Source organism: Petaurus breviceps, unplaced genomic scaffold (assembly GCF_028583685.1).
Source record: "Petaurus breviceps papuanus isolate PSGF00001 unplaced genomic scaffold, PetGlider_PUasm1.0 208, whole genome shotgun sequence".
In the NCBI taxonomy this organism is placed as follows: Eukaryota; Metazoa; Chordata; class Mammalia; order Diprotodontia; family Petauridae; genus Petaurus; species Petaurus breviceps.
This window is the reverse complement of record NW_027185852.1, coordinates 15,739,039-15,754,549: the sequence shown is the minus strand read 5'-3', so window position 1 is coordinate 15,754,549 and position 15,511 is coordinate 15,739,039. Positions and strand designations below refer to the sequence as shown.

The following is a 15,511-nucleotide window of genomic DNA, read 5'->3' as shown; positions in this document are numbered from 1 at the left end:
ATCTCAGAGGGAAAATCATTAGCAGCTGCAGCAACTGGGAAAGATATCTTGCAAGAAAAGGTGAAACTTCATTTGATTTTTGAAGGAAGCCAAGGGAGAGAAGGCAGGAGGGAGAACATCCAGGCATGAGAGATAGCCAATGCAAAGGCACTGAGGTGGGAACATATATTTGAAGCAGTTTGCAAACCAAAAATGTAAGCCCTTAAATCATCCATATCACTCTGATTGTGTTTATTCTCTCTGCCTCTTTCATTACTTTTCTCTAGCAGTCTATGTCAGTCTCTGAACTTCCCTCCTTCTTCCCTCCCTTCCGTCTTCACTCCTTCTCCTCCATCTGCCTCTATCTCTCTTTCTCTCTCTTCTCTCATTGTCTCTCGCTGTACCTGTCTCTCCATCTCTGTCTGTCTGTCTCTCTGTTTCTGTCTCTCTTTCTTTCCTCCTCCTCCTCCTCCTCCTTCTTCTTCTTCTTCATCATCATCATCATTTTCTTCTTCTGCTTCTGCTTCTTCTGATGCTTTATTCTTCTTCTCCTCTTCTCTTTCTCCCACACAGAAGTAAAGATACAATTTCTGGTTTCCATCAAATTCTGCTCAAGAGACAGTTTCTCCATGAAGCCTTTCCTGGCTCTCCTGGCATCTAATGCTGCTCCTACCAAAACTTTTCCCTTTATTTATTTGCATATACATTCATTTGAATGCATGCTGTCCCCTCCAATACAATGTAAACTATTCAAGTTCAGCCACCTTTCCATTTTTGTCATTGTATCTCCCTATCCTAGCATAGGGTCCCCTAAATTTTTTCAATTCATGACCCCTTTTTTCCTGAGAAATTTTTATGCAACCCAGGGTATATAGGTATATAAAATAGCCATATAAATAAAAGATTTCATGATAATAAATCATGAAGAATTATATTTTAAAACAATTCTTTGATACAATATAATTTTACCATGTATTAAAGATGAAGGCAAATTTGCATAATAGTGATATGAATGTGCTTCTTTATTTTTTCCTAAAAAAAATCTTGGCAGAATATTTGATAGTGCAGGATTTAGAGCTCCTTCAACATTTTTTTCAAAATTGATCGATATTTTGATCATTATTATAACACCAAAAATTCCACTTCACATAAATGCATAGTACAAAATGGCAGACATATGTTTAGGCTATTTCAAAAATTGTCAGAAATTCTTTCCTAATCCCAATCCAAAAGTCATTTAATGATTTAATAAAGAGAGTAAATACACTGAAATTCATTAGATGCAATAGTCTTGAATATGATTTGAGATGCTTCTGTGGTGTTTCCTGGAGTGATGGCATGCACAGTGCAAAGTGCACTTGCTGAGTGTTCTGAATCCAGGCTGCAGTGAAAGTTGCATGATGCAACATGGGCAACCACTTCAAGAAACACCTCAGATTCATTACAAGTTTATTTTGAATTAATTTTGTTCAGTGTATGTTCAGAAACTTTTAACTGTTACCATTTTTTAGGAACCCCCACATTCAGTCACACAACCCCATATGGTGTTGGGCCCCACAGTTTAAGAAGTACTGTACATAGCACACAAATTGGCACACAGTAGATCCCTACTAAATTCTTGTAAATTGATAATCTTAGTAAAGATCTTAGAAAAAGTGAAAACTGTATAGAAATTTGCCTCTCATTATTTGGAGATCACAGTGTTCTGGGAAAGCATTGCTTACTCCAGGCATGTTCTTTCATGTCACTTTTTATAAAAATCTTGCTTCTTTCCTCTTCCCTTTTGAATTCCTTTCACTGCTTAGAGGAATTCATGCACATGCTGACTCAGCACCTGCCAACCTCTCACAGACATGCTAGTTTCTTTTCCCATGGAGGAAGCTCATGGACAAAGTGAGGCTGAGCCCTCCCTGCATCGGAAGGGATGGCCTCTTACCTGACATTCCCACCTGGTTTCAAGGTGCAAGATATCATCCAAACTCTTCAGTAGCTCCCGAAACTGAGCATCATGGTAGTCAAAGCGATACCCAAAAGTTATGGAGCAGATGATATTGGAAACAGCATTGTTGATCTGAAAGTGGGGGTCAAAGGGCTGTCCTGTGAACCAGAAGAGAAAGGGGGCAGATCACTCTTCATTTAACTCATGCTCTTTAAAAAACCCAGCAGAACTTTCTATCTTTTTCTCCTAAACATTTATTTCCTCATCTCTCTCCTCCCCACCAGCACAATCTGCTTTTTATTATTTTTCTATAACCAGCTACTGTTTAAATAGATGTGAGAAAAAGAAAAGAACGTATGCATTTTCTAATATGTTAGTGAAGAATTATGAATTAATTGAAATATTTTGTTTCAGCATAGCTGACTTACAGGACTTTGGGCAAATTCTTTTATCTTTCTTTGCCTCCATGAACACATCTGTAAAATGAGGGGGATGGACTATATGAACTCTGAAGGCCTTTCTAACCTTTGTCTATGATTCTGAATCTGACATATCACGTCAATATGTTCACAAAGATGTGCCCTTCTGTGTAATGGGCATGGGCACATGTGTGCATAAGAAGTATGTGTGCATATAGCCATACCCATATTTATACCTGTAAGCTACTTGCATGCATGTGAGCAGTAGAGCTGAAGTTACATCTGGAGATAGAGGAATGAAATTAAAAGATATTAGAAGATGAATAAAGAAGGGAGGCAGTGTAAGGAACTGCATGACATGCTGGACCTGAATCCAGGAAGCCCTGGCTTCCCTCAGACATTTACTAAATCCAACCTCAGACTAGCCTGTTGACCTTAGATGTACTGTCTTCCCACCATTGATTAATTCCAGCTTCTCCTGTTCATAGAGTTTGTACATAGTTGTTGTAATGTTGTATCCCCCCTTAGATTAGGAGCTACTTGAGGGCAGGGATTATCTTTTTCCTTTCTTTACATTCCCAGGATTTAGCACAGTGCCTGCAATATAATAGGCATTTGATTAATAATTATTGACTGAATGACCTTACGTGTCACTTAACTGCTTCACTCAGTTTTCTTGTCTGCAAAATGGGAGGGATGATTGAATATATGGGCTGCAGGGTTCATTCTTACCTTTAATCTCTAATAATAAGAGAAAATAGAAGAAGAGGAAGACAAAGGGGAAGTGGATGAGGATTGGATGTTGGAGAAGGAAAAAGAAGAAGCATAAAAAGAGGAGGAAGTGTAGAAGGATGCATGTTTATAACAACATTGTGAAGATAAAGATATGTTGGACATACTTAAGAACATTGATCAATGCAACACCAACTACAATCCCAGGGAACCAAAGATGCCACCTGCCACCCACCACCTGAAAGACAGGTTACATACAGACTTAGGTTACATAAAACAGACTTAGGTTACATAAAACAGACTTAGGTTACATAATGAAATATATGTTTCTGGTCATGGCTAGTGGAAAAATGTCTTTTGCTTGACTCTGTATATTTGTTACTAGGATTTTCCAGTGAGAGGAGGAAGATGAAGGAAAGAAAATAAATGATTAATTGAAAAAGTAATTAAAATTTTTGAAAAATTAAGAGAGGAATATGTATACACCTATGTATGTATGTATTTATAGATGTTTGTGTGTCCGTGTGTGTATGAAGAAAAAGAAAAATGAGAAGCAAGACACTGACATAAGCAAATCAGTGATTCAGTAAATAGAAAGGATGACTACTAGAGAAAAAGAGTTAGAGAAGGATAGCAGGAGAGAAAAGAAGCAGGGGTGTGTGTGTGTGTGTGTGTGTGTGTGTGTGTGTGTGTGTGTGTGTGTGTGTGTGTGTGTAGGGACTTCCTGGAGTGGACAGCCAAGGCAGTGTCATGACTGTGACATTTTAAGGAGGGAAACATGAAGGATTTATCTTTTCATAGAAGAACACAATTATAATGGCATTTATGAGAACGGATCATAAAGGCTTCCTTTCTTTGTTTACTGTCTCATTTCTTCCTAGAGAGTAAGCTCGATCTTTGAAAACCTTCCCAGGTTTACAGGGGCTGTGACATTTTGCCTGTCTCTAGTGCAGAGATGACTCCTCTTTCCCTGCTCCTGCCACCCACAGTTACAGATTCTATGCATTTGATCATTTGTCCAAAAGGAAAAGAAGAAGCAACTGAAAATATTTCTGCCTGACGAGTGCTCACCTTGTTCTTCCCTGATAGCCTCAATGAGATACCTGGCCTCTTCCTGGATCCGGGCTTCCAAGCTCTTCTTTCCCAAGCCAAAGTTCCTTAGGGTCATTAAGGCAAATCTTCTTTGCTGTTTCCATGCTTGGCCATTAGACATTACCAAGCCTAAGTAATAGTAATAATAATCATGAAATAAAAATGATGATGATGATAAAGTAACATATATCAATATTTCAAAAGATCTGTAATTTTACTGGTTTGGTTTTTCTCTCTATGAGAAATGAAATTCAACTGAACAAGCACTTAAAAAACCCTACTGTCTTCCAAACACTGTGCTAGATATAAAAATAATAAGGACTACACAGTTGTAGCTCCCAAGGGACTTACACACTTATTGGAGAAATACCACTAAAACTTCAACTATATGGCATATGAAAAGATGTGGAAAAGACAAAACAGAGGGAGAGCTTAAGGCTCAGTGGTGTGCAGGGTCTATAAGCAGGCCATGTGTGGTGGGTTGCATAAATATGTGCTTCTGATTTCCTCAGTCAGAAATAACTGGCATCTGGACAAGTTTGTACTTTGAAGATGACAGTTATGGATGGGGGAGGAGCCCAAGTCTTAATATGGATGGCCAAGTGCACTTTGAATAGTCTAAGCCCTCTCATGTGGCCCTTGCTGATTTCATCAGTGCCTTGGTCCAGGCAGTGCAGTTATGCCTTGGCCTATGGGTGCTTTAAATGCCACCAACAAGCTCATGGTTCCCCCTTTGCTTGATGTCATCTTGAATTAATAAAGCCACCCCACCTTGCTGATATTACAATATTAAACAGTCAACCTTGTTTCTCTCTACCAAGGAATGGGAGGGGGTAGATAGAATAGGGACCCTGGGATACTCCTTTCCAGGCATGGATCTTTGCTATGCAGAGCTTGGGGCCCAGGCATATTATTTTTGTAAAGTACCAAAGAATGGAATTGTCTAGGGATATGTTGCTTTTTATGACAAGGGAGAGCTCCCACTGTTTCTATATCACTACTTAGATCACAGAAAAAAATAGAGTAGTCCTTCCACAGTGGCCTCCAACTGGGAAAAGAAAACAGGAGGGAAGGGAATAAGCATTTATTAAGCACAAATTGTGTGCTAGGCACAATGCAAGGCATTTTATAAATACTGTCTCCTTTTATCCTCACAGTAGCACTGGGAGGCAGCACTGTTATTATTCCCATTTTACAGCTGAGAAACAAGTTAGGTGACTTAGCAAGAATCTCATAAGTAAAAAGTATCTGAGGCTAGAGCTGAACTAAGGTCTTCCTGCCCCAGCCCTCTATGCAATATATCACCTGGCTGCCTCCTTCCCCTGATGTGGCTCCTAGGCAGGAGATCTCAACTTGGGAGACAGTTTCTGGCAACTGCCCTAGGGTCATTTAAGTTCTAGAAGGTTAACAGAAGGTTTTGTCACTAAAGAGTGAAGAGTAATATAATAATGATAATTCTATCTAAATTAATTTACTTATTCAGGGCCATACCAACCAAATTATCAAAAACTATTTCATAGAGCTAGGAAAAATATTAACAAAATTCATCTGGAAGAACAAGTTCAGAATATCAACAGAATTCATGAAAAGAAATTCTGCAGACTGTGACCTATCCATACAAAATATTAAATTGTAGTATGAAGCAGCAGTCATTATAACTTCTTTGTGCTGCATAAAATCTAGAGGGGTTATTGGAATTGGTTAAGTATGCAAAACCCAGTAATCAATAACTATAATATTCTCTTGTTTGATAAACCCAAAGACCTCAGCTTCTGAGATAAGAATGTGTTATTTTGCAAAAATTGCTGAGTAAACTGGAAAATAGTATGGTAGAAATTGGGCATGGACTTATATCTCACACCATATGCCAAAATAAGGTAAATATGGGTACACACTTTAGACATAAAGCCTGATACTATAAGAAAATGGGGGGAAGGGGAAGGAATAGTTTATGTCTCAGATTTGTGGAGAATGGAAGAATTTATGACAAAAGAGGAAAGAACATTATGAAATGAAAAATGGATACTTTTGATTATGTTAAATTGGAAAACTTTTTCACAAACAATGCCAATGAAAATAAGATTAGAATAGAATCAGAACACTGGTAAAAAATAATTTACAAACAGTATCTATGAGAAAGGCTTCATTTCTAAAATATATAGAACACTGTTTCAAATTTTAAGAATACAAGTCGTTCCTCATATGATAAATCTTCAAATAATATGAAAAGGTGGTTTATAGCTGAATAAATTAAAGCTATCTATCTGTAGTCACATGTTAAAATGAAAAAAAATTCTCTAAATCATTAATGATTAGAAAGAGGCAAAGCAAAACAACTCTTGAGTACCACACCAAAATTCTAAGATAGGCTAACATGACAAAACAGGAAAATTATAAATGCTGGAGGAGTGGGAAAATTGGAACACAAATACATTGTGGATGGAGCTGTGAATTTTTCCAACAATTTTGGGGAGAAGTTTGGAACTATGCCCAAAGGACTTCAAAAATGGATATCCTGCTTGTCCCAGTAATGCCATTTCCATGGCTGTACCCCAAAGAGATCATAAAAATAATAAAGGGAACCACTTGTACAAAAAAAATGTTCAAAGCAGCTCTTTTTGTTGTGGCAAAGAATTGGCCATTGAGGGAATGGCCATCAATTGCGGAATGGTTGAACAAGCTGTGTTATATAAATGTAATAAAATATTATTGTGCTATAAGAAATGATGAACAGACAGACATCATAAGAACCTGGAAAAACTTATATTAACTGATGCTAAGTGAGGTGACCAGAACTAGAAGTATATCTTACACAATTACACTCAACTGTGCAATGACTGACTTTGATATACAGCTTTTCTCAGCAATGCAAGGTTCTAAGACAACTCCAAAAGGCTTAAGGTGGAAAATTCTATCCACATGCAGAGAAAGAACGATGGAGTCTGAATTCAGATCATAGTATTTGTTCTCTCTCTCCCTCCCCCCCCTCTCTCTCTCATTCTTCTTTACAATATGACTAATGTTACAATATGTTTAATATAAATGTGTCTGTAGATCCTATATCAGATTGCATGCCATCTTCAGGAGGGGGAAGTAGAGGGAGGCAGAGAAAAATTCAAAACTCAAAAGCTTGTGGAACTGAATGTTTAAAACTAAAAATAAATAAATTGATTAAAAAACAGGAAAATAAAAAAAATACATTAAAATACTTAGACACTGTATTTCAAGGAATTAACAAGGGAAACTGCCTTGATATTCTAGAATGAGAGGGTAAAATAGAAATGGAAAAAATCAACTCATCACTTCTTGAAAGACATCCCAAAAGGAAAACTACTAGGAAGAGCCAATTCCAGAGTTCTCAGGTCAAGGAGAAAATATTATAAGCAGCCAAGAAGAAACAATTCATAAATCATGAAGCCACAGTCAGAATAACACAAGAATAATGTAATTTCTACATTAAAAGGTTGGTGGTCCTAGGATACAGTACCCCTGAAAGTGAAGGAGCTAGAATTGTAATCAAGGATCACCTACATAGAAAAGCTGAGTATAATTCTTCAGAGAAAAAATGGACAGTCAATGAGATAGAGGACTTTTGAGCATTCTAGATGAAAAGACCAGACCTGAATAGAAAATTTGACTTTCAAATACAAAACTCAAAAAAAAAACACAAAAAGGTGAACAGGAAAGGTAAATCATAAGGGACTTAATAAAAATAAACTTTTTACATTCCTACATGGGAAGATGATACTTGAAACTCATAAGAACTTTCTTGTCATCAAAGAAGTTAGAAGGAATACACACACACACATATTGTCTATATACACATTGTCTATGGCAATGTGAAAAAAACAGTCTAACTCTATTGATTGGAGAAATTAAAATTCAGACATTACTGATTATACATTTCAAATGCAAATTGAAATAATTAGATTGGCTAAAGGGACAGAAAAGGTAAAGGACCAATGTTGGAGGGAATGTAGGGAAAACAAGACATTAAGGTTGGTGTAGTTGTGAGTAAATCCAATCATTCTGCAGAGTAATTTGGAACTATGCTCAAAGGGCTATGAAACTATGCATACCCTTTGACCTAGCAATGCTACTACTAAATCTGTATCCCCAAAAGCTAAAGAACAAAAAGGAAAAGAGCCTATATGTACAAAAATATTTATAGAAGCTCTTTCCATGGGGCAAAGAATTAGAAATTGTGGGGAGGCTCCTCAATTGGGGAAAGGTTAACAAATTGTGGTATGTGATTATGATGCAAGGCTATTATCCTATAAGAAATGATGAGCAGGATGCTCTCAGAAAACCTGTCAAGACTTCCATGAGCTGATGCAAAGTCAAGTGTACCATGCACAAAGTAACAGCAAGATCGTAAAATGATCAGCTGTAAGTGCCTTAGTATTCTCAGCAATACAATAATCTAAGACAACCCTGCCAAGACTTCTGGTGAAAAATGCTTTCCATCTCTGGAAAAAGAACTGGTGTAGTCTAAATGTAGATTGAAGTGTACTTTATTTTTACTTTATTTTTCTTGAGATTTTGCCCCAATGTTTTCTTGCATAACATGAGTATTGTGGAAATGTTTTTTTTTTAATGACTATACATATACAACGTGTGTCAAATTGCTTGTCTTCTCAATCAGGAGCTTTGGGGAGGGATGAAGGGAGAGAATTTGAAACACAAAGTTTTAAAAATGAATTTTAAAAAATTGTTTTTAAATGTAACTGGAAAATACAAAACACTAAATTTTTAAAGTATGTATAGAATAATACATATATATATATATATACATATTCCTATTCATTTACATGCATAGATGCATGTACCTAAACATATTCCTGCACATATACCTATGCCTATACCTATACATATATGTGTGTGTGTGCCTACCTGTGCCTTATGGTAACTATCTCAATGGAGGAAAAGGTAGAAAAAAGGGGAAAATTTGGCCATAGTAGATTTGCAGTTTAGTTTGTCATCATCTTTTTTATGGTACTGTGCTTTAGAAATGTTTGTTACATTCCATATATTAAAAATAAAATGAAATAGGAAGATTCCAAAACAAAACAGAAACTTGGAGCTGGCACTTTTTTGAATTCCTTCAGATGCAGGTGGCTTTGCTGGAACCTGCACCATCATGATAGTCAAAGGGCCTAAAGGCAGAATCATAAACCCATAGAGCTTCAGAGCCAGAAGACATCTCAGAGCTCATCCAGTCCAACTTATACGAAGCAAATAACACCAATAAAATATACTGAACAGCTTTTGCTGGAAGACCTCCTCTCAGGGGGAATCTACCACCTCTGAAGTAAAACCATTTCACATATGGACAGCTCCCCTGGTTAGGAGGTTTGCCAGCATCGAGCCAAATCACACCCCTCTGCAACCTCCCTCTTTGCTTCTGGTTCTGTGGCCAAGAAGAACAAACTAGTACCTTTTCTACTAATAGGCTTTGAAACACTTGAAGACAGTCATCATGCCTCTCTTTTCCCTCCAACTTACTGTGCTTGTCCTTAAGTTAAACACTCCAAGCTCCTCTAACTGATCCTCCTATGTGATGAATTTGAGCCCCTTATCCATCCTCATTGCCCTCTTCCCCAATCCTATTCCTCTCCCCCTAATTTCAAACATGAAGTAAGAAAACTTTGAAGTCCTATTTTTCTATCATGTTTTACTAGCCACAAGATCTCTAAAAAGCGCTGGAAACTTTCAGGAATGATGAAGAACAGAAGTCAAAGGTATCTTTCAAAGAATCCTAAAGATGAAAATATTTATCATAATTCAAAGAACTCACCGAATGTTTTAATGACATGGAAGTGGACAGGAACTTTGGGGCGATCAATAAACACATGGCCTTGGTTGACCAGGACTTCCTTGATCAGTGGTAATCCACTAACCATCATAAAAGTAAGATTGCCCACATGAGTGCAGTAAATATTTCCATATTTCTTGGTAAACTGAAAAAGAATTGTTTTGAGTTGCAAACTTCTATTTCCTTTCAGGCTATTTTTTGTCTGTACTGTCATTAGATGGCCTTCTAGTAATGTGTGAAACATGAATTCCAGTGAAGTCCACTCAATTCATTCTGATCCAATTCCATTGAATTCAGTCCAGCTCAGCCCAGCAAACACTGAATGCTCCAACTATATCGGATGCCCTGTGGTAGGAGCTGAGCAGACACTCCCAAACACCAAACAGTTCCTCCTTTTGAGGAATTACCATTGGAAGGAAATGATCTGTGCATATATGTGTAAATGCAGAATACATTAAAAGGAAATTCTAAGTGATTTGAGGGGAGACCAGAACCTGGGAGGAATTTGGAAGGCTTCCTGTAGGAGACCGCCCCCTGAAGCTGAGCTTTGATGGAAATTGGGAATTCCAATAGCTTCAGGGGAAGAGGCAGTATATGCCAGGCTCTGAAGTGGCTGCTACATTCAAGGCATCACACTAGGTTAGGAATATATGACAATGAACAACTCAGAATTCAATATGGGGGAAAGATCTAGAGGTTAACATTTGGAACATCGCAAGTTCATTGGAGTGGGTAGAATGTTAGCCCCCAGAGGGCAGGGGCAGCTTTATTTTTGTTTTCTTAATCTTTAGTACCTAACACAGTACCTAGTACATAGAAGGTGTTTATGAAAAGTTTGTTAATTGATTTGGTGACTTGTGTCTTTTCCCCACTGACACCCGTCAAGTCACTGTCAAAACTCAGTCAGCAGAGTGATATAGTAGGCAAAAAAAAGTCGCTGTTAGTGTTTGATGAATTTAACTGAAAGTAACACTGCCGGGATGTTGGGCGCATTATATTAACATCCAGCAAGGCAAGTGAAGATCAGAGACTTGTCATGGCTTGGCCAAAGTCATAATATTGGAGTCAGGGTCCATGGGTCCCTAACCTTTAGTGTGTGTGTGTGTGTGTGTGTGTGTGTGTGTGTGTGTGTGTGTGTGTGTGTTGTTTTCCTTTTGTTAGTCTGGTGAACCCTCTGGGTCACTTCTTAGAAGAAAATTTTGATTGTGTAGAATAAAATTAAAAAACAAAAGGAAAACCAAGTGTATTGACATTCAGTGATCATTTTTTTTTTAGCTAAAATTCAGTGGCCAAGTTAAGTACCTCTGACTCTAGTATATTAAGTGACTGCAGAGGTTGCTTATGCAAATTGTCAGTCATTGTATTAATGAACATTTAAGTGCTTACTGGGTGCCAGGAAGTGTGCTCAACAAAAGACAGTCTCTCAAGGAGCTCCCCTATCACTTTCTAGATGTAATAATGATAGTAATAATCATAATAAAAGTTGACATTTCTATAATGCTTAATGGGGGTCACTCACTGTGTGAAGCACTTTACAATTATTATATCATTGGATCAGAATCACAGAAATTGAGGCAGAAGGGACCTCAGTGGCCATCCAGTCCTGACCACATACAATGTCAACAATAACACACCCCACGAGTGATGACCGTGTGCTTCTCTCCAGGTCCCACAGATCAGAAGGGAATGTGAACCCAGTCCCTCTAAGCCCCAAACCAGACGTTCTTTCCACTGCAAGAAGCTGCTTCCCAAATAGGGCCAGAGCAGGGATAGATGCCAGGCTTGTGGCTGCACATTCCCCAGGGCACATGGCCCCTGCCCCCTCACAGCCAAGGGATTCTCACCCTCCCATCTCACTCCTTACCTTTTGGGTGGTTTTTTGGGGATTTTTCAAGTCCATCTGGAAGAAGTTGCCCACTATGGGCAGCCCAGGAGGGCCAGGGGGGTAGTTAAGGTGACTCCTCCTTTTCTGCAGATATTTTGCCAGGATCAGGAGGATGGCAGAGAGGAGAAACAGGGTCTGCAGGGGGGCTCCTTCCCAAAGAGAATGGAGCACAGATCCCAGAGGGAACCACATCTTTCCCCCACTCTGGCAGCAAGGCCAGACAAGCCAACTTCCTCTTCCCTCTTCTTATTCCTGTTTCTGAAGTAACAGCAGCAGCTGTGGAGCTGCTGGGAGGAGGGTTAATGTGAGGGACAAAGCTCAAGCTCTGTTTGTCCCCTTGGAGCTGTGGCCTGGGCTGGCTTTATAGGGCAGACAGGGAGAGCCCCAGGGAGTGCCAGCCTCCTCTCTGTGCCCCAGCCCTCTGCCCTCTGCCAGGGTCTGCCTCCTGGGAGCAAACACGTCCCACCCCTACAATCTTCTGCCCATAAAGGTGACTGGGAAATCAGAGAGAAAACATGGCCAGAGCATCATAGGAAGGCACCACACACAGACAGACCCAGCCAGTGAGGCCCAAATCACAGGGCCAGATCTTCAAGGCAGGAAGTGACTCAGAATTTCATCCTGTTGTTTAGGAGAGTACCAGGCTGAGGGCCAGGGAGGCCAGGAAACTGAAAAGGTCCAAAAACTGTTTGTAAGTTTCAGAGCCTTCACTGGAATCCAACTCAGCTCTTTAAGTCAACACACTTCTCCCTATTAAAAACTGCCTCTTGGGGTGACTAGGTGGCACAATGAATAGAGCCCCGGCCATAGAATCAGAAGGATCTAAGTTCAAATCAGGCCTTAGACACTTAATATTATATATATATATACATATATATACATATATATACATACATATATATATATACATATATATATATATTATCTGTGTGATCTTGGGAAAGTCACTTAATCCCAACTGCCCTCCATAAAAAGCAAAAAATAAAAATAAAAACGACCTCCTAATGGGCTTGAGAGCTAATGTAGAGGGCTTCTAAACCTAGGATTCAGTGACCCCATGGGTATGTACATAGATATCAGTGGGTCTGTGGACTTGCATGGGAGAAAAGAAATTTCATTGTATTGGAATAAGTAGAATAAAATCTCCAATGGAATTGAAATAAAATTCCAATATAATTGGAATAAAATTAATAAAATGCCAATGTTCATCACCACAGACCCCAGTCCAGGGCTTGGAACAGCCAAGGTTACACAGCTGGTCATTTGCAGGGTGGAATTCCTCTGACTGTACATTCTGTCACCACATCACCCTGCCTCCCTGAAAGTGACAAATGTATTAGAAATAGTGAATAGGATGATAAAGTGTCTAAACAGTTCTCAGTCCAGCTGCATTTCTGCTGATTCCAGGCCACAGATCAGAAGTATCTATCTGCAAATACACACACGTGTGTATGTATGTATTATGTATGTATGCCTGTGTGTACATACATCTATACACACATACACACACATATATGTGTTATGTTTAAATATGTTGGATGAATTTAATTTAATTTAAAAATTTAATGTGGGGTGGCTAGGTAGTGCAATAAATAGAGCATTAGGACCTGAGTTCAAATCCAGTCTCAGACACTTAACACAAAAACTAGACTTGAGACCTTGGGCAAATCATTTAACCCCAATTGCCCTGCCTTCCCCCTTGCAAAAAAAAATAATGTAATTCAAGTAAAACTAAAGTTTTCATTTGGGACCAAAAAACTCAATTTTAAAAATACAACATAGACAAGTTATGACTGGAGAGAGTTTGTTTGAGAAAAGAGCTGGGGACCAAATTGACAGTGAGGTCAATATTAGTAAGCCTTTTGCCAAGGCAGCCAAGAAAGCTGTGTCACACCTAGGTTTTTTTAAAGAGAATCACAGGGTACAGGACTAGATAGGTTATGCTGTGCTATCCTCTAATCTGACCTCCTCTGGGGCATTGTCTTCAGGCCTGGGCACCATGGACTTAGAAAGGATGCTAGTAATCTATAGAGAAGGTTAGAAAGCCCCATATACTTAGAGCTTTAGAACTAGAAAGGGTATTAGTAATTATCCACTCCAAACTTTTCATTTTACACAAGAAGAACTGAGGTTCACAGAGCGGAATGAGTGGCCCAGGGTCATATGAGTAGTTTCAGAGTGTCTGACTCCAAATCCAAAGGTCTTTCCACTGCACCACTCTACCTCGAGATAAAAACAACCTTTGAGATCATACTGTAGGAAAAAGAATTAAAGGACTTGGGGATGCTTAGCCCACAGGAGGGTGTGTGTATTTATAGGGAAAGGGTTGGGCATGAAGCTGTCTTCAGTTCTTTAAAGGGTTGCCAAGTGGAAGAGGGATCATCTTTGTTGTCCTTGGTGCCAAAGGCAGAATTAGAAAAAAATAGGGTATTTAGACTTGACACAATGGGGGGAAACCCAAATTTACAATTAGATCTGTTCAAAAGTGAAAGGGATTACTTCTCTGAAAGTCACACTTGCTCAATAACCTTACCCTGGAGGTCCTCCCTTCCTCTGATTGGAGAAAGTGGAAGGGGGATGGTAAAAAAAAACTCCCTCCTACATCCTCCATTTAAAGAAAGGACCCAGGGCAAACACCTCATCATTTCCCACCTGACTTCAAGACTTCAGCTTTGCCCCTCTCCCTTGACTTTCATCCCCCCATTAAGCTCTTTTTAATGGGCTTTCTTTTCCTGTTAGATAGTGAGTCTTTCTTGGTATTTATGGTATCTGGCACATAATAGGCACTTAACAAAAGTTTATTCACTGAATGCTTATGAAAGTAATGGGTTCCTGCTGATTCGAGTCCTTCAAGTAGAGACTGTATTACCATTGGATAGGTATATTTTAGGGGGGATTCATTAATCAATTAATAAACATTTATCATGTGACTTCTATGTGCCAAGTACTGTGCTAAGTGCTGGGGATAGAAAAAGAGGCAAAGAACCATCCCAGCCCTCAGACAGCTTATAATATAATAGGGGAGAAAGCATACAAATATATATATATATATATGTGTGTGTGTGTGTGTGTGTAATATATATTATATACAATCATATATATATAATATACACAACATAATCATATATATGATTTTCTATTCATTTTATATATATATATGTATATATATATATATAATGAATACAAAATCATTAACAGAGGGAAGGCACTAGAATTGGGAAGAGTTGAGGGAAACTTTCCATAGAAGATGGGATTAAGTAAGCCAACTAGATCCCCTGAGGTCCCTTCCAACTTGGAGATTTTAGCATCCTGTGACTCCATTGGCTTCATCAGTCCATCTGTTAACCCACAAATCCATGTGCATTTATCAATTGCTAATGTTTGTCTGGTACTTTAATGTTTGCAAAATGCTTAAAATATATTTTCTCATTTCACCCTCACAGAAATCAATGAGGTAGATACTATTAGTATTCTTATTTTACCAACGAGAAGACTATGCTCTTACCCTGTCTTACATGATGATGTGTCCTTACACCTTAGCAAGGCTGACCTCATCTACTTGTTCATGTGACCATCTTCCATCCTATCTCCTGCAGATTTCCCTCCCCTGTCTCACTTATTTCCACTTTTTCTCTCTTTATTTGCTCTTT

The 15,511-nt window shown here is 38.6% G+C and overlaps 1 protein-coding gene across 2 annotated transcripts in view; it reads right to left on the bottom strand.

Moving 5' to 3' along the window:
- LOC138165287 (cytochrome P450 2J2-like) overlaps positions 1-12,407 on the bottom strand; it is a 34,016-nt gene extending 21,609 nt beyond the window's left edge. The window contains exons 1-4 of one of the 2 annotated variants that reach the window (XM_069093454.1): positions 11,841-12,407; positions 9,959-10,121; positions 4,141-4,290; positions 1,916-2,076 (exon numbers count right to left, since the gene is read on the bottom strand). In XM_069093454.1, the coding sequence (XP_068949555.1) occupies positions 1,916-2,076; positions 4,141-4,290; positions 9,959-10,121; positions 11,841-12,053 (687 nt within the window). In that variant the 5' untranslated portion in view covers positions 12,054-12,407. The remainder of the gene's footprint in view (positions 1-1,915; positions 2,077-4,140; positions 4,291-9,958; positions 10,122-11,840) is intronic. The other variant, XM_069093455.1, reaches the window with a different exon arrangement.
- Between the last annotated feature and the right edge of the window lie 3,104 nt (positions 12,408-15,511).